The sequence below is a fragment of the Halichoeres trimaculatus genome, unplaced genomic scaffold, assembly GCF_033239565.1.
Source record: "Halichoeres trimaculatus isolate MK-OKI-2021-1 unplaced genomic scaffold, fHalTri1.1 fHalTri1_scaffold_24, whole genome shotgun sequence".
NCBI lineage: Eukaryota > Metazoa > Chordata > Actinopteri > Labriformes > Labridae > Halichoeres > Halichoeres trimaculatus.
Window position 1 is genome coordinate 6,249,283 of NW_027437202.1, and position 19,865 is coordinate 6,269,147.

General features: G+C 43.1%; 1 protein-coding gene across 1 annotated transcript; it reads right to left on the reverse strand.

Moving 5' to 3' along the window:
• Window positions 1–7,839: 7,839 nt before the first annotated feature.
• Window positions 7,840–15,619, reverse strand: rnd3a (Rho family GTPase 3a). The gene is made up of 5 exons (XM_074664796.1): window positions 15,318–15,619; window positions 15,061–15,148; window positions 10,427–10,536; window positions 9,506–9,640; window positions 7,840–9,309 (listed from the first exon to the last, which is right to left on the reverse strand). The coding sequence occupies exons 1-5, from the start codon at window positions 15,465–15,467 to the stop codon at window positions 9,061–9,063; spliced, it is 732 nt and encodes a 243-aa protein (XP_074520897.1). The 5' UTR covers window positions 15,468–15,619; the 3' UTR covers window positions 7,840–9,060.
• Window positions 15,620–19,865: the final 4,246 nt, after the last annotated feature.

The window sequence follows — 19,865 nt, forward strand, 5'->3', positions numbered from 1 at the left end:
GTCGTATTAAGTCAGCAGTCTCGTGTTCAACAGCCAAATTTCTTGTTTGTGGCCTGAGGGAGCGGTGGATGATTTCGCAGCTGGAGGGGACTGTTTTACCACGAATTCAACTTCGATATCAATCAACACACTCCCAGCACATGATCTGTCAGGTGTTTTTATACGATACCTGATTGGAAAATGTAGGAAGTCTTAAACCGGCCTTGGGCTTGTTTCTTAATTTTCCAGATGGCTGGGAAAATCCCCGAGAGTTTCCTTCCAAATGTGCAGAATGACAGCGCCGTACAGTGTTCCCCTTGTTAAATTGAGGTTCACTCTTTTTGGGGCCCCCACCTCGTGGGGACTTTGAGTCATCCATATCCTCACCGAGGTTTAATTGCTTTTGGCTGTGGAGCACCTTTGGGAGAAAACTGGCAGCTGTACAGGATTCCTTCGTTAGGAGGTACTCAGACACTCTTCAGTGGGACTAAAAGGCTCTTTTACACCGTGGATACACAGATCACAACATGTTTGAGAGCTACAAGTACAGTCACATTAACCTTGCTACAAACAAACAGTACAAGACAATGACATGGACAGTGACAAGTAGACAAAGGGTTATGAAGTGGTGATGGCAGTGATAATTGTCAAAGTAATGTTAACATAATAAAAAAGACTATTTAACCATAAACTAATTAATGAATGATTTTTTTTTTTTTTAAAAAAGGAGACAAGTTAGTAACAATATGCCTTACAATAACATGAATTACAGAATTTTTATATTATATTATATTACATTATATTATATTATATTATATTATATTATATTATATTATATTATATTATATTATATTATATTATATTATACTATATTATATTATATTATATTATGTTATATTACATTTTATTATACTATATTTTATTATATTATATTTTGTTTTATTTTATTATTTAATATTAGATTAGGTTACATTTTATTTAGTTATTTTATATTATATTATATTATATTATATTATATTATATTTTATTATATTATATTATTTTACATTGTATTATATTATATTATATTATATTATATTATATTATATTATATTATATTATATTTTGTTATATTATATTACTTTAGAATACATTATATAACATTGTATTGAGTTGAGTCTTGAGTTTGACCCAGATCTCTCGGGACCCACAGTGGACCCACATGCAGCCCTCAGCCCAGCACCCCCACCCCCAAAAAATTGTTACTTGTTAAAATAAGTAGATGTAGAAAAAAAAACATATATGTCCAATTTTTTTTCTAAAATTAAAGTCAGAATTCTAAAATTAAAGTCAGAATTCTGTGAGATTAGAGAGAAGATATCATGTTTGTCGGTTTCAGTTAAAGGGAAATTTGTGATAAAACGTCTCAAAATTCTGTTATCTTTGCATTCAGCTATAAGTTAACTGTTTCTGGTGTGACAACTTTTATCATTTCAGATTTAACAATAAGCATAAATATCATTTTGGGGCATTTTGTTACCAGTAAACTCATTTAGTTATAAGACTATTAAAGCAGAGAGAAGTGGGTTTCAAGAGTCACAAGATGTTTGCTACGGTGGCCCTGAGGGTCAACTGCACAAACCAAAATAAGTGTTTGTGCTGTCACCTTCAGGACCAGAAAAAACCAAACACACTTAATGTATCTCTTAGCATCGCTGCGTTTATGAAGTCTACCTTTAAAATTCTTCACTGATGATTTTCTGCTTGAAGTAATAAAAGCCGCTGCGCTCAAAAGAAGAGCCTTGATTTTTTTTTCTGCAAAAACACAAAAGAGAGCTGCACTTTGCAGATTTCACCTTGCTTTAAATCTGAAAACAAACTTTTTTTTACGGCGTATTGAAGAGAGGAAAGCGAAGATGCTCTGCGGTTCCCCTCCCTCCTCCTCGCCGAGCCGCCTGCTGAACTCCACCGGCGTGCATGCCAATGTTTCTAATAAGGTTTCTAATAATAGAGTTCCTTCTTCCATCTGTGATCCATCCTCAATCTTTGGCTTTGCACAGAGATGACTGATAGGTGGAGAGTCAGTAGCCTGCACACAGCTGATAAGCTCAGTCTGTGCAGCCCGATGGACTCACCTCTAATCTCCCACAGTTTGGATCCAGAGTTGTGCACAAGTGTGTGTTTGCGTGTGTCACTTTCAGACCTCCTAACCTTGACAATTTTGTGTGTGTGTGTTTTTTTCTTCCAGGCTGAACTGATCTTATCGCAGTGGCTTAAAGTGGAGTACAGACAGAGCGAGTGTGTGTGCACTCTGACCTGTCATGCTGTTTCAGAGGAAACCTTCGGTGGTGTTGACTTAAGCCATATGATGACAGAGTTTACCGCCTTACCGTCTCGTCGAGATAGCAATAAATTGTGCTCTTTGGCTTTAATATGTGCGTTTAAAATCATATCAGGGTGAGGAGAAATGATGCTAATGGAGCTTTTAGTGCACCCAGGAGGCTGAACCTCAGCGAGAGCAGAAATCACGGCAGTTACAAGATGATTACCAGCAGGAAATAATGACTGAATGTCTGCAGAGGATGAAGCTATGTGCTAGCATGCTGCTATTCTGCAGAATATCATTTTCATCTTCTGTTATTTAAGTTTGGAGAAGTATGCAGCAGATTGTGCAGGAGGATGCTAAATCTCTAAATGTTTTTTGGGTAGAGGATTGAGGAGAGATGAGGGGAATCCCAAAAAAGCATCTGCAAGTACAGTCTATCCAACAGAAATATTTGCATTTTCGGTTCAAATTTCTCCAGTTTCCAAAATCATGTCTACTAAAAAATGCATGAAAAGGAAATTGCTAGTAAGCGAAATGCTGAGTGCACAAAAAAATTAAAGCCAGTCAGAGACTGACACCTGATTGGTCCACACATGACCTTGCCAGGAGGTTGATTAGCTTTGCAAACAGCTATGCTAATGCCGCTGCAGCTCCTCCCGCTGCTCCATCAGCACATGACGGACCCCAGGAGGATCCCCCGCCCCTCTGAGCGCCCTCACCTGCCCGTCCTTCCTTTCCTTCTCAACCGAAAGTGTTTTTACAGTGTAGGATGTGCTCCTCCTGTCTCCTCTCCCTCAAACAAAAACAATTAAAGAGGCTCTCTGCTGAGCTAATGCATCTGAGTGCATTATGGTCCATTAACAAACAGCCGCAGCAGGGATGTAATTGTGATTTAATAGCCTGAGACTGAAGAAGCACCGACTGGATGAGACAAGTTTGAATAAGAGGATCATTTAGTGTGAAGCGTCTCTGCAGAAATAGAAAGAGGAGCTGACGTTAAGCTTTACCTCGAGCTTTGTTCGTCGTTATTTATACACCTGATTGTTCTGCAGCGATTTATTTCGGGGCTGTTCGACGGTTTGAATGGAGCGTTTGGGAAAAGAAGAGAAACTTGTCATGGCTTCCAAGGATGTGAAGGCCTTCACAGCTCATCGGGAGAAAACAAAGTCCGAGAGCGAGATTCTCAAATAAATTGAGTTACAGCTCAGCAAAATAAACGCACGGCGGGGTTTCAGCGGCACCCCGGGAGCCACTGACAACTGATAAGCGTCTTTGGCAGTGTGTTGAATAAGTAGGACAGTAGAGGGTGTGTGTTTGTGTGTGTGTGGGTGTTTGTGGGTGGCAGGCATGCCAGGGACCCATCCGGATGATTCATGCTAATCAGGGCAGGTGGGAGTCATGGGTGCTTCTTTGTTATTGGTGGAGTAAACAGACTCAGCAGGAGGGGGAGTCACCCTCTCAGTCACACACACACACACACACACACACACACACACACACACACATGAAGTGGTTTCTCTTTTTTTTTCAGGGTCTGCAGATGAAGATACTGTTCGGTTTGTTTTTAAGACATAAAAAGGAGACTCGGGAAGTAAATGGATCCTTAATAGCGAATTAGATCAACATAACTCCAGAGTTTAACCAGACGAGGAGGACCCTCCCCACAACATGTTCAGACATGTGTTGAGTCAGCCAACATTTGGCCCCAGACCAAAAAGGCCAAACCGGGGAGCAGATGGCAAGGAGAGGAGAGATGCAGGAGGTCAGTGGTCTGGATGAAGCCCACAGCGAGGATCAGACATATGGCAAAGCAGAAAGATGAATCTGGTTCACAGGAATATAAAAAATATGGAGCACAGAGAGTCAAGGATTTCAACACAGCTTAGCGTCAGGCGCTCGGTAATTTATGCCAGATTCCGCTAAAAGTCTGGCGTGAACTCGCTTCCTGGCAAACCGTAAAAACCTGAATCATGAACTTCCCCTGTTCCTTGGAAGCCTGCGTGCGATTTATCACAGAAATTTCCCAACGAGAGCCTGAGAAGATATTCCTGTGGTTTCTCCAAAGACGATCCCCCAAAGGAGGGCAGCAGCGAGCCAACAGGAGAAAGTTGAGCAACTCATGAGCCAGCGTTTGGGATTAAGCCGCGTTCTTCCCATGTTGCACCACTTCATTCACAGTGACGTTAAGCCCAAGCTGTTAGCGTGGGGAACACGTTTGCCTCTTCATCCTCTTTTCTCAAGACCTTCATCACAAGCTTTTTCTGTATGAGAAAAAAAAAGCGGCCATTGTTTGGCTCGCAGCGCGTCTATTTTACAGCTGTGCATGACTGATTGTCTCAGGCAGGAGGACTGGGGGGACAATGCACCACCAGTTTAGACCTATTGATCCGCGCGCTCCCAGTCTGTGTCCGTCCCAGCTGGGAGGAAAAAACAAGTGGGGGTAGAAGGAGACACTGGATTGTTCACAAAAAGCAATATGTGCGTGATAGATGAGGATTCTTTCTCTATTGAGTTTCTGCTCAGTTCGTCGAAGCCGTTTCTTCTTAATTAGGACACAAAAACTGCCATAAACACCGCCTTTCTCCTTCTCTATCCCAGATCATCTAAAATATTTATTCTGTTTCACTCAAGAGAGCTGGAAAATGATCATTGGCTTTATATTAAAAATATTTATCAAGATGCAGGAAATAAAGATCACAGAGATTCAAAAGTGGTGAAATTAAGAGAAATGTCTTGAGAAAAGCCGTCAGAGCTCACAGTTTTTCACCCGTCACATTAACGGACCAGAGGGAAACAAAAGAATATGACAACAAGATGCTTTTTTCTCTCTGCTTCGCTCAGTTTGTCTTAGGGGAGTTAGCCGCCAGAGGCTACAATGGAGCTCAACCTTTTCACATGAGCCAGGTGGGAGGAGCTTCCTGTCAGATTTGTCTCCTAAATGCCACAGCAGATACAGAAAGTGTGTGTGTGTGTGAGTCATGTCTGTGCCAGTCAGTGGGTGTGACACACAGCGCTCTCTCTGCTCTGTGGAACCAGAAAATCAGACTCAAGCATCGACTTGGGATCACGAAAATAGACGCACAGATATTTCACAGGATATGTTGGACAGAAAACGGTTCAACCTCTGGGAACCACGAATATGCTAAAAATGTTTAACTATTAAGTTTTTAAGAGTGGACAGCATGGCTTCGTTTTTTACATTTTACAGTTTTGAAGCCAAAATACCCAGCCACAGGGGGCGCCATTGTGTAGCCAGAGTCTGCACAGTAGGAACTATAAGGGACTCAGAGAATCTGAGTTTTTTTTTTACCTGACTTTCGAGAATCAAGGCATCTTACTATTCCCCGAAAAACTACACAACACCGTTGAACGAAGTAAAACCCCTTTTTAACGTCTAATAACTAATGAAAACAAAACTTCTCAGAAAAAAGAGGACATGAGCACAACACAGCCCAATTATGTCTTCATATCACCACAGCATATGGATGTTAGAAACATTTCTACCAGGTGTTTTCATTTGGAACAACTGGGGAGATGGAGTTTTTGACCTATACTGCAGCCAGCCACAAGGGGGAGCAGTTTTTGTGGCAACCTCACATCAAGCCGAGCAAAATGACATCTATTATCTTTACAGTCTATGGCGCAAACTGGACAAAAAGACTAACAATGAAGTTATATCGCCAACTACAGGCCTGGAAAGCAAACTACAGCCTCTCCAGTCCCTGACGTTTCTGTTTTTTTGAATTCTCAGGCGAAACGTTGTCCATGACTGTGAGCTATGACAGAAGTTTAACAGTATAAAATGGTTTCTGGAGTCTTGTAAATCTCCGTCTGCCTCTCCAGCTGCGAGTCACATGAACCCTACCTCGGGAGAACAGCGGAAATCACCCACAGTACATCTGCAATCAGCAGATTAGGTCACTCACCTCCTGTACTTACACAACACGGCGGGGTACAAAGAGGCGTTGTGGGACATGTACAGAACAAGGCAGGGTGGACTTTAGATTGACCCGGCTGATTTTCGGATAGCTCAGCCCACCTATAGGGAGCGTTTCTGGCTGAGCTGAGCTCAGGGTTGTGCTTTGGCGCGGATTCCTGACTTATTACAGAATCTGGGTCAAGCTAATACCATTACAGCCTCTAAATGAGGGTTAAATGGCTTCAGAGATGTGGGTCTGTAACGGCTAACCTCGTGAATCAGCAGCGAAATGTTTCAAGGTGTGTACACACGAGAGAACAGCTGCGTGCTGTAGTTAAGTGTTGTAATGTATTCCTGTGGTTTTCTCCGCTCCTCCTTGCCTCGCCTGACTTTCCGACTTATCTATGTTTCCCAAAATCCATTTCAACATGCTGCGGGAGCTTGCCTGTGCAGCTACAGCTCAAATAAATGAGAAAATGGGAACAATGCGGCAAGCAACAATAGGAAGGGGAAAATTAACGTTGGGTTCTCACCACAAAAACTCAACACAGACATGTCAGACATTGCGCTCAGCTCTATGAGGCCGTGATCTGGGTGGGGAAAGTGTAAGATGATCTACATCTTACACAAGAGACTACTCCCATGTGTGTGTGGTGACTCCGAAACTGATACAGGAAACAATCTGATAAAAGTTGATCACACTCGAAGCTCAAAGTTTGGTCATCTCATCTCTGATGTGTATTTTTTTCACTTTTCCTGCTTCCTGATGAAAACATACATCTCAGGCTGCCTGCATGTGATGAGGTCATCATATGATGTATGCGCCGGGTGCGTGCGGGAAAGCATTTCGCATGCAGGCAGGACAATGTGACGCACAGAGAGCTTTTTGTTCCCTTCAGCTGCTACAGTAACTACTTCTTGGAGATGTCAGGGCAGTCAAGGACTCCAGCGGGTTGTTTTTCCTGAAAGGAAACACTGTTTGGTCCAAGGTTTGCTGATTTATGGATGTCAGTGCAGCAAGTAAAGTATCTGTGTTTTCAAAGTCCACCTGAAGCTTTTATTTACACGCTTGTGCTCACCCAAAGTTTCCCAATCCTGTCATCGATACACCGTCCTGTCCTTCTCTGTCTAAGTAGGTCACTTAAAGAAGCAGATCTCTCATAATCCACTCAGATCCTCTGTGAAATGATGACTGTGCCTGTGGTTTTTCCCTTCCAGACATGTGACGTGAAAGCTTTTGTGAAACAAAGCAAACAAAACTACTGATGGGGTTTATAAAGACTCCACCTGCACGATCAGGACAATAGATCACAGGTGAGGGCTTTGTCGATGGGTCACATGCAAAGACAGGAAGTTGGAGCAACATTTCTTTGACTTTAACACACATGTGCCTGGATTTAACGTGTTTACCCCACAGGTGCTGAAGTCCACATCTGAACCAGATTAAACCCTGACCTACATCTGATTCCTGTGTTTACCCAAAAACTTTGGTTTACTTTAGCAACAAGAACAAGCATCATGAGACACTCATTTAAGCATCAAATGACAGTAATTCCAAGCAGCATCATCCAGAAGTTTGGGAACAGTGGCTCCTGTTGTTTTCGTCTCATGAACCAAACAGAAAAAAAAACACATCTTCACTTCCATTTGCATTTATTCTAAAGGGAAAATATATAATTCAATAAATATTGCGGCAACAACATCGACAAATTTTTGAAGGTGTGACATCAACATTCAAGAAAAACATGATGAAGAAATGAGAACGAACAGAAAGCTGCGCTGACATTTGAAGAAGCTGACCGGGCGTTTTGAAACAAATATTAAAAGTGCATTAATACTTAACATCAGATTGTGGATGCTCTCGAAAAGGCGGATGAGGACAAATCTTCTATCTCATTTTCCTTCCACTCTCCCTAAAGTGCAGTGAAAAGATGCGTCAGGGCTCCAACTGTCTCAGCCTGTTAGGATTCTCATTTTACACCATTATTACCAATGTTATGCTCTTAGTACGGCTTCCTCCGCGCCTTTAAAAAACAAATTATTCTCCTCAAAACAGTGTCACAAATTGGAAATGGAAAGCTTAATTGCATTTGTTTATTGCAAGAAGCTGCTGTCGAGAGTCCCAAGGCCGACTCTCCTCTCGGTGGATAAAATAGAGGAGCCTATAAAGCTGTCAGCGTGGAGAGCTGTTAGGATAACGCGCCTTTCGAGAGTCATTATGAATCCATAAGTGTTGAGACGAAATATACGGGCGCAGGATGGAAACGTGCAGTTAGAAACACAACTCTGCTGCGTTGGAAATCATAAAAATGCAGATACACAGCAGTGACTTCACATTATACCGACAACATATGACAAGGACGAAGAATCAGGTGCAGGATTAAACGGTTCCTAATCTCTGCACACGGATTAAGAGTTAGAGGAGCAGAGAGAATCACTTCAACAACAGTGAGGAGTTTTTGTTTCAGCCCTCTGAGCGTCAAGTTCCAGCACACACGAAAAAACTCCAGGCAGCGAACGCCCGTCACCACCTTTGGCTCCCGTTCAACAGAGCATCCATGAGCTCATTTCCTGTAAGAAAACCTCCGCCGCATCCGCTTTGTCCCAGAGGAAGCACATCACTTCCTCTTCCTCAGCCTGCTGACAGATAGCTTCCTCGTCTGGGCGGCGTGTGTTGGGATGCTACGATGAGTTTTCATTGGTGTGGCGTATTCCAGTAACATGTACATTTATGAGTTGAAGCTTATGAACCCCCTTTCCGAGCGAGTCGGGGGTCTTTAGCATGCAGGAGTGAGCCTGGCTCCACCGCTTCCTGCTCTGTCCTCTTCCTCGCTTTGATCCCCCTCAGTCTGATCAGTCACATGACTGAGCAACTTTTCGCTTTGTCCTTCCGGAGATCCGACGCCACCGCCGCCAAGTCGGGCCGGCCGGGCATGTGTGAAATCCGTTTGTTCCCGCGGGTGGTCTTGCCGCGCTTCACGTTCTTGTTGTTCTTGTTGATGCACGCCAGCGTCGCCACGTGGAAAATGTCTCTGACGCTGTTCTCCGACTGCTGTGCTGAGCACTCGATGTAGGGCGCCGAAATCTGCTTGGCCATGCTGGAACCCTGCAGAGGAAGGCCAGATATGGTCAGCGCCGGATGAAGCAGATTAAGGCAATTCTTTAGCACTTAATAAAGAGGAGGATTTCCGATGCTAAGCGTTGGAAAAGCATGCTTAAAGGTGAGTACAACGAGGAATTATTCACGATTAGTCTCTAAGTCTACTTTTCCTTTGAGCTTTATTGGCGCTTAGCGAACGTACCTGATCGTAGGAGACTGGCGTTTGTCTGTGGTTGGAAAGCTCCACTAGCGTGCTCAGGTCAGTGCGTAGATCCGACTTACATCCAACCAGCAGCATCTTGGTGTTGGGGCAGAACTCTTGGATCTCTCCTTTCCACTGCGGGGAAAGAAAATCTATGTAAAAATATGCATCATCAACCTGGGGGAAGATCCCCTGGGTGCCTTCGTCATCGTCTGCCCTTTGAGTGCAAAGGTTACAGCTGCCACTTCCTGCTGCCCCTTTACGCTTTGAACCCTGGAAAGGAACTACAAATAATCCCCATGTTTCCGCTCTGACACAATAAGAGCTGTGTGATCAATGGCTTTTCTCCTGGGGATTTAATCCCATGCCAATGTGCCTCAAGGCTGGCTGGTCAGGGGGGATCAAGTTCATCGAAATCCGGAGGAAGTTGTTCTGTACAGTGCGTCTATCGCCCAGACTGGAGCTAATTCCAATCAAGACGTTCATTGTTTGGTGGCACACGATTTGACCAATCATGTTGAGCCCGTTAAGCCAATTAATGATGGTGTTAATATACGTCAATCTGTCTCCCAGTCAGATGACCGACTCAGTCCACACTCCAGCATGTGGAAGTCAGCCACTTCAGCCACAGTCATCCCACTCAAACCACAGAGGAACCGGTGGCTACATGAGGTTTAAAGGTCTGGAGAGGCTCACTTCCTTCCTCCAACCGCTCTGAGGGTTTTAACCCAGCGACCCTTCAGTCACACTGCAGCTCTATAATACACATCACAAGATCTGGTGTGGCCGAGACCACAAAGAGGTATCGACTGGAGACTTTTGATCCACTCCCAGGCCTTTACACGGCGATTAAACAAAAGAAAGACTTTGGATTTGGAGGAATGAACTAAGCTCATCAAAGGGTTGTGATAAAGTACGTACCTTTTTGAGTACGCTGTCAAGCGTTTCTGGGCGGCTGATGTCGAAACAGATGAGGACGGCGTCAGAGTCTGGGTAGGAAAGAGGCCTCACGTTGTCGTAGTACGGGGAGCCTGAAAAGACAGGAAGAGGAGCTGAAACACCCAGAGTCTGCAAGACAACCACAAGCATGTCCTGGACGTTTGAGCCAAATCACCGCTTAAAACTCTACAGCACTTCTGACAGTTACTCTCATGCGGCCTGATTGCAGCACAGCCGTAACCCATGGCAACCAGGCGAGGAAAAAACAAATAATGCAGAATCAGTAGAAAAAATGTGCTGACTAGAAACGAGTTTGCATGTTTGAGAAACTTCAGAGCGGTAGAGGGAAATTACTCCCTCTGCTAAATTGAAAGCATGTGTGAGTTAGGGTGACGCCCATCTCTGTCCGCCAGACTGAAACATCTCCGGAGAGAGGGGGGAGGAAGTGGGAGGAGGGGGGTGGCGTCATGTCAAGGTGAGTCAAGATCACATTACAAGCGCTGACCACACACAACCGGCTCGGCCAAATATGTGGAGAATTTTGTTTTTGGTAACTGAAGGTTCCCCTGGGAGGTCCTTCTCCAAACACACACACGGCTGTGGAGAAAAGCCAGGAATTCAAATGTCACACACACACACTCACACACACTAAAGGGTCTGGTTTACCTAATCTAAACAGTCTGCATTGGAGACGACACTCTTTAAACCATCCTCTCTGAGCCCCGAGCGCTTTGCTTGCACAACAAAGCGTGACACCAGCTGATGTGTGCACAATAAATGTTGAAACCTGAACCATATCTGTGTCCGTTGTGCAAATTTTCCCAGCGTTAAAGCCAGGATTCAGAGAAAGTTGTGACCGGTCTTTGTCTGGATCTTGGTTTGGGGCTTTTATATGGAGCAGGAACTACAACTGATGTGTAAGACTACATCTGAGCATGCTCTGTAGAGTCGGTTGGCATTCCACAAAGAATTGATTGCTTTCACCAACTCGACGTGAAGGACATGTGTTCAGTTGGTTTCCTGTGAGGTCTTGTTTTCAAAGTGTCTCTCGAGTGCCAGCTCGCATCCTCGTGAATTCACCTGGAGATTAGAGTATTTTTAGCCGCACACCCTCTGCAGAGCATTTCAAGCTGTGCTGCACAAAAATGATGAGCTGGATGTTTGTGCAGAGGATGAAAATGTGCATGTGTGGGTAAACGGTTTGAGTCTTTCGTCTGGCGTTATGGTCGGAGCTGCTTCGAGGTCGTTGAGAGATAAGAGGAAACCCCACGGTGAACACACAAACACACACATAAAAAGACCTGGTGACTGTCATCTAATTAGCTCCTGTCATTGTCCCCCCCACAGGATCTCTAAATCGGGAAGGAAGACACACACCCTGTCCACCCTCTTTGTCCTTTAAACACACACTGACACACACAATCTCCGGCCTTCTCTTAAACACATCCTCCCTCGTGTCGTGCTCTGGGAGAATGAATTCTCCTCTCCTACGATGAGATCTGAAACAAAACTCTTCGCAGATTTAAAAAGAAACGCTCTTCCTTCCTGGTTTGCGTTCTAACGCTATAAATAAACATGAACACACACACGGCTCGGCTCATGTGACGTGACTCGTTTCTCAAGCGTCCAGATGTTCCATTACTGCTCGGAAAAACAGAGGAAATTTCCTGGTTAGCCTCATCTGGCATTCCAAAGTAAGTATTCCATGATGTTTTCAAGATATGGCACTGACATGAAAATTTACTTCACCCTCCCTCACACACAGACGGACTCAGAGTCCTGAGGTTAGCCAGCTGCGCCCATCAGTCTGGAGGTACAGCAACAGGTCTGCAAGCCGGCTGATTTACTGCATTGCTAACATAGCTGAGGGGAGTGTGTGTGTGTGTGTGTGTGTGTGTGTGAGGGGGAGGTGTTAAGCCCTCAGGGACACCTGTGGAAACAACAAACAGCGACAGGCACGTCCAGCCATCCCACACCATCCAGCCTGGATATATAACCTCTCTGCAGGCAGAGACAACAAAGAGCAATTTACTCTGAAGTCACCTTAAACATCATCCACGGCTGTTGCTGTGGTTACCGAGGTGTCTGCTGCTGCAAACACTCCCAAGCTGCCAGGTCAAACTGGTGTAAAGCTAAAACGAAATGACACGATGATGCTTTACATTTGTTTTGTGACTCCACCGCTAAGTTTGAGACACAGTGAATGTCAGGTGCAACATCCCACAGTGAGTCCTCCCATGACTTTAGCCGGAGAGGAAGTCCATTAATCTCTCACAGGATTCCACTGTCCTCCAGTTTACACGCTGTATCAACAACGTCCACTCCAGGCCGCCTCACATGTCAGGCGAAATTCCAGCCTGATTCAATTTCTCCACCTCCCCTCTCCTGGAAACGAGGTAAGGCTTTTTCGTGAACCGCACCGCTTCTCTTTCACTCCGTCAAGGATCTGGGGGCCCTGCTGGGCACAATGAGGGTCTTTGTAAGAGAGGAGGAAGTAGAAACCTTTAGTCTGAGGAATGCCAGACATGCAGCTCCAATTCGCTGAGCCCAGAAATGTGATCCGACGCAACAATGGCTGAGAGAAGGGGGCACGGTGAGGAGAGCGTGAAAAAGCCCCACGCTTGGGTTACATGGGAACGCTTTCAGCTCCAAACTACTTCATCCAGCTTCTGTTTTTAAAGTGGGTCAAACTTTTTAGCGAGGCGGTAAACAGAATAGAAAACAAAACCTTTCCTTAAAGTTCCCAGGGATACAAATCATCAGATGAGGTCTCTGGGGTGTGGTAACAGGGTATTTGGGAGTTCTGGAGAGAATAAAACTTGTGTTGCTCTCATTTGGAAAATGAGCTCACTAAAGCTCACTTTTGCTGCTTTTAACGCAGGAAATGAGTCGCGCCTTCAGGCACACAGGTGCCCCCTCCTGTCTTCCTTACAAACACCTTTGCAGCCTCTTCAGAGAGACAGACAGGCAGACAGACGGGACGTAAACCACTTCCTCTGCCGGAGAAAAGAAGGATGCATCAAAGGCTGCGCTGCGGCCCCGACAGGCCCCACCCTGAGTCCCAGGAAGCAGAGCCAGCAGACGAGCAGGGGCGGGGTGGGGACAAATGGAAAGCAATGGAGGAGGCAGGCATTTACCTTAATGACCTGAATTACACCCTCCTTTTTACACACACACACTCATTTCAGGCTGCTCATTAAGCCAATCATCACTCCAGAACAAAGACCACCACGGTGTGTGGAGGTGTGTTTGTCTCTAGCTCCTAGGCTTTGTCAGAGTGCATGCCGGGGTCACACACACTCACACACACACACACACACACCTTAGGAGATAAGGATCGATTGGATCGGCTATGGCCGGTGGGTGTCTCTACAAAGAGACCAGTCAAGCTGAAAGCTGTATCAATCAGTCAGCGGGGGTGTGCACGCCTGTGTGTGTTGTGCTAAGCAAGAGGGGGGTGAGGATTTAAAGGGAGGGGGGTCTGGCTGCACCTCAGACCCACTGATCTAATAGGAACCGCGTCCCCCCCTCCACCCTCCTTCAGTTTTATGAAGCAGAGACAAAAAGAAATATGGCTCCAGGCGGGCGGCCAGAACAGCGCAATAAAACAAAATTCTCACTCTGGCTGGCTTTCATTTCTTCGCCTTTCCATTGCTTCAAAACACACACACACACACACACACACACACACACACTGTAGGGGTGGAAGAATTTGAAATCCGAGCTGCCTGTTTTTGCTCGCTTGGAGTGTTGCTCTGCCCGGGAATGAGGATTATCCGTTAAATGTTTGCTACACGTTCAAATTCTCGTAAAAAACAGAATCAGGATTAAAGGATGCTTTTCTTTCTTTCTTTCTTTCTTTCAAGGACGGTTTTTCCAAGTTTCCCAAACATTTCTCTGGAATTCCAGGGCGAGGGGACCCCCGCAACAGCTGGCTGTCGGTTTGTTCCGCCCATCCCACACACACACACACACACACACACACACCACATGCTCACACACACTCACCATACGCCTCACTCACGCCTGACTGCTGTGCTATTCACAGTTCGGGCATTGATGGATGGGAAAGTTGGGTTTGTTTACCACACACACACACACACACACACACACACACACACACACACACATAGGGGACACAGCAGCTGGTTTTGGACTTTGAAGAACTGGAACGTTAGTTGCACAACAAAACTTCCCCTTCAAAAACCCAAAAGGGAAGAATCCAAGTGTGTTCGCCAGATGTGGAGCGGTCAAACTTGTTTTCTTCCTTTTTTTTTTTTTGCTTTTCTAAGCTGGAAAGAATTTATTAACCCAGAGCTACGACACTTAACACACGCATCCCTACAAGGTGAGCAATTTCCTGGAAACACACGAGCCAGGATTAACACTCTATTGATTAAAATAGGTCAGAGATTAGTTTTAATCATCAAAATGGCAAGCCAAGGCCTCCTGAGTGAATCATGACTGAAACACGAGGTGAAATTTGACCACCATGTCTTATCACCGTGGAAAGGATGTCCACAGGGGTCATCTGAGCAGCTGACCTGCGTGTGCAAACATGTACAGACATTTCACCAGAGGATGTTTGCAAACCAAACGAAAAGAGGAGTATTTACCTGAGGTGTCCCACAAACTGAGCTCGATCCTCTGTGTGTCGATTTCAAAGCTGGCGGTGTAGTTCTCAAACACAGTGGGGACGTAGCTCTGCAGGAGACATGGGGATGACACGTTACATAGGAAGTGTTTTAAAGTTTAGTCTTTGGATGATGATACATGAATCATTTATGGATAACAAGTCATGCATCTGTCACATACACCTCCAGAAAATGATCTAATGAAAGCAGGTTAGTGCTGCAGGTCTGCAGGGTCTCACCTCAGGGAAGCAGTCCTTTGCAAACACGTGAAGCAGAGCAGTCTTCCCACACTGGCTGTCTCCCACCACCACTATCTTACACTTCACACTCTGACTGGGATCCATGCTGGATTTCAGAGATAATTTCTGACACGAGCGTCTCTCCTTCATTGATTTCCGTCGGGATAAAGAGTGGGGAAAATACAGTCCGATCCTGTCAGGGTGGGATCCGTTGGTTAAATAGACAGATGCGGTAGAAGTGTGTGTCCCTGCAGCCTGCCTGACGTGCTGCTCCTGGTGTCTCCGCCTGCTCTGAGCCGGTCTGTGCCATTCCCCTCCATTTATAATGTGGCAGGAGCCAATGGGAGCAGGCTGCGTGAGGCTTGTCCCTCCCACGATCCTCCACAAGGCTCTATGATAGCACCCCCATTAGGACAAAAGGGACAGCAACCTTTAAATTACCCTGTTTAATCTACAGTTTAAGTTTAAATTTTCCCTTCAGTACATCATATGGTGATTTTTTTTTTCATATTTTTATATTTGTATCCTTTATTATTACATTATTTATCATCATTTTATTTTCATTTATTTTATTTTTTTCAATCAATTTAATTTAATTATTATTTATTTTTTATTTTTATTTTTTCCTTTTAAAACTCACATTAGCTACCCAAAATCAAACCAACACCTAAAAAAATTCCAAGAGTAAAAAGTCAATTTTCTCAACTAGAAAATTAAAAGCCTTATTTAAAAATAAATAAATAAACAGACACCGTCTTCATCAAAAAATAAATAAATAAATAAATAAATAAATAAATAACACAAATATTAAGTCATACTTTTGAAATTAAAAATAATCCAGGGAATAAAAAGTAGAAATTGTGAGTCAAAAACATAAGATGTGAAAAAAAAGCTATAAATAAAAATGAAAAAAATAATGAGAAAAAAAAAACAGAAAAAAATGAGATGGTAATATATAAGTACAAGTCAAAAAGTAAATAAATATGAGCAAAAGGTCAAGATCATGAGACTGTAAGTCATTGCTAAAATTAAAAAATAAAAACAAAATTAGAATGTTGAACCAATATCACATAATTTCATAATTTTGTCTCTTTTTTTAACCTCAAATCTCATGTTTTTGGCTAACTTTCTCATAATCTGGTTTATATATATATAAATTATCATTATGATGAGTTAACATTTGTTTCCTATTTTTATTTGTTTATTTCACTAGAGCCATCAATGAAGTCTGCTTCTTTTTTTATTAACCTGGCAGGGTTGGGCTTCCGTACAAACAAGATTAAGCCCAGCAAATGTCATTAAATGTCACTGTGCTACCAACATTCAGGGAGGAAATGAAATCTCACCCCTTTTAAACTAATTCATTCCTCCCACAGTATAACATAAACGCTGATTTTTGCAGTTTTGCTTGTAAAACTTCTATAGAGCACGATCAAGGCTCCTGTAACTGACACAAGGTGAAATTTGATCTACAGCGAAGCCTTTTTTGTATCATCACTTCTTGTGTTTTGCACACATTTCAATCAGTTGTGCAGAGAATGAGCCCCCGGGCTCGTTCAGCGGAGAACTGTGAGCAGGTATTGATTGAGTCGGTTGTTTTCTGTCTGCAGGATGGAAAACTAATAAACCCGCTGAACTCAGTATCAGATGCTGCTGCTGCTGCTTAAACCCAGAGAGCATCTTTCTACTGAGGATTCCCTCATTATCTGTGAATAATACACATACTTACTGTGACACACACTGCCAGGAAAAACACATTAGCTTTCATCCAGATCCATATGAGCAGACACATTGAAATGGATAAAATGAAAACCAAATTTCCCCGTGGGCCCCGAGAATGCACCACAGACACATTTCCTATCTCGCTCAGAGTGTGAGGCACCCTTCTGTTTTCAAGGCCTCATCTCCCAGCCTTCAGGCGACTCTCCCAACACGGCGTCACCGCTAATTTTGAGCAAAAAATGGGAAAACAGCAGTGTTCTGCACCGGCTCTCTGAGTTATTGGACTCTCGGTGTTGCTGGCGGCGGTTTTTACAGTGAGACAGCTCCACCCTGCAGGCTGTGTGATGGGAGTCCCGTCTGTTGTGTGGGAGCTCTGCCTCCAGGACACAACACTGCCAGAAGAAGAGGGACGGGGGGATTTTTTTGCACACTTTCCTGTAGCTCTGCTATGTGGCTGCTGCCTTCTCTGTACCAATTGACCTCATTCAAATTCTGTCTGAAGATTATGGAGATTCACCTGCACGGGCTGCAGAAACACTCATTTTATCATCATCTCCAACTCCTGATTTCATGCTACTCTCACTCTTATCTGCTCTTCCTTTACGTCTACACAAATCCAGCCTGCAGAGATCACAAGGGCAACAGCACAAGAGACACAGAGCAAAACCACATTAACTGAGGTGTTTACACACGTTGCCCTTATGCCCTTCTCCTGTTTTCATTCAGGCTGACTGCCTTTGTGTGCTGCTCTGTGCTGTGCTGTGCTATAGCCTGCAGCGTTGCCAGTCTCACTTCTGTGCAGCCACATTTGGGCCAAAGTGAGAGCGTGCAGCTTGACGTCATGCGGAAACAGCTTAAAGCAGAAGAAAGCCAGATTTATATTAAAGTCAGAATCCATCTGTGGTGCATTTTGAGGAGCTCTGATGAGGATATGGTGAAGCTGACAAGAAACTGGGTCTGTGTGTTAACAGAAATGGAAGACAAGTGTGTGCCTAAATACTGTACACGGTTCCCAGAATAGAAATTAGGGTACCACCTGTTTCTGGTCACATGGCACTGTCAGCATCCTGTACATGTTGTAAATTTCCATCAGGGCAGGGAGCACTAACTACTCCTCATCTTTGCTAATTTTCAACATTTATTTCCTTCATTTTGGTGCAAATGAGCAGAGACTAGCCAAACATATGGAGCGCGATTGCAGATTTAAAGAATTATTTGTAAAATATATTTGTCAAATATTAAATATAAATGTTAAATATTTTATCTAAATGCTAAACTTTATATATTAGTGTTACAAATAAATGTCCTGATTCTAAACATTTAGTTTCATTTTAAATATTTCGCTAAGTCTACATATTAATGTAAGATATTTGTCTAAATCTTGAGCAAAGATTTCTAAATATTTACTAATATTTACTAATATTTATATATTATTATTATATATAATATAATATAATATTTACTAATATTTATATATTATTATTATATATAATATAATATAATATTTACTAATATGCACCACAGGAAGCAACAAAATAAAAGTTTGAGGAAGCGACGCAACCAAGCGGGATTTTAGTGCTTCTGGCGGGCGGTAGTGTGAATTCAATTTGCTAAATATTTAGAAATCGTACCTCAAGATTTAGAAATTTGACTTCATATTTAGAAATTTAGATAAAAAATGAGTCTTGGCTAAATATTTAGAGATATTTAGAGAAAAGTATCGGTATTCACTCAAAAGTATTCACTCAAAACCAAAAGGTACCATGTTTAGGTACCTAAACGCATCATTGTGGCTGTAAGGGACTTAAAGAGTAGGTGATTTTCCATGCTGGACATGAACACAGCATTACAAGGTTATATATTGAAAAATAAATATGTTAAATTCAAAGAAATATATTTTTTATTATTGAAAAAAAAATGATATTTTTTACCACATAAATACACAAAAAGTACCAAAAATTGGTACCGTTAAGTACCCATACCGATTGCTAGGTACCAGGAATTGGTACTGTATCTTTTCAAATGTGAAGGATACCCATCTATAATCTTAAAAATAAAAATTTAGAATGAAAACTAAATGTTTAGAAATGTAGCTAAATATTTAGAATCAGGACTTTTATCAATAACATTTAAAATTTATATATATTTGATAAATACATTTCACACATATTTCTCTAAATCTGCTTTAAAAGTGATGTTTTAGCGCTAAATGTAGAGATATGCTATTTGTAGCGTGTGCTACTTTACAATTGCGTCCCATATGAGCATCAGCTGTGTTTCCCAGATGATCTTGAGGTATCCTTGACTAAAACGTCAATAAGCTCCAATGGTGGATCTCTCCTTTGGGAACCGCTTCACCACGTATGTATCTCACTGCCTGTCACATCCAATGAGGCAAAAACACAGAGATGTCCTTGCTAAGAGAGGTATTTGTAGCAGCTAGGTGAAAGCATGCTTAAAACAGCAAATGCAACCTCTCAATCAGACTTCCCATTCCACTAAAACAGGAAAAAAAAAGTACTGCTTGACTTTCCCATAATGCTTTATTACACAACTAGGTCAGCACACATGCACCTTGCAGGATTTTTGAAGCAGTTCAGTGTTTTAGGACGTGTTGGCACGCTCACTTTTGGAAAAAAAACAAAAAAGCTCCTGACTTGAATCAAAAACATCCTCCAAACTATAAATAATCTGAATTAATCACACTGGAAATACCTCAGAGGAGCAACACTGTAGTTTCCAGTCATGTACTCCCATCTGTGCATGTTTTGTTAGGCAAGCATCCCTCGCTATCTGACACAGCCAGCACACTCCAGTTAACGCACC

Bases quoted from the DNA above. Each gene is read 5' to 3' on its own strand.
- rnd3a (XM_074664796.1), bottom strand. From the start codon at position 15,467: ATGAAGGAGAGACGCTCGTGTCAGAAATTATCTCTGAAATCCAGCATG. The intron at 15,149-15,317 runs GTGAGACCCTGC...TGTCTCCTGCAG, and splicing joins CAAAGGACTGCTTCCCTGAG to AGCTACGTCCCCACTGTGTT. The intron at 10,537-15,060 runs GTAAATACTCCT...CTGTCTTTTCAG, and splicing joins CAGTTTGTGGGACACCTCAG to GCTCCCCGTACTACGACAAC.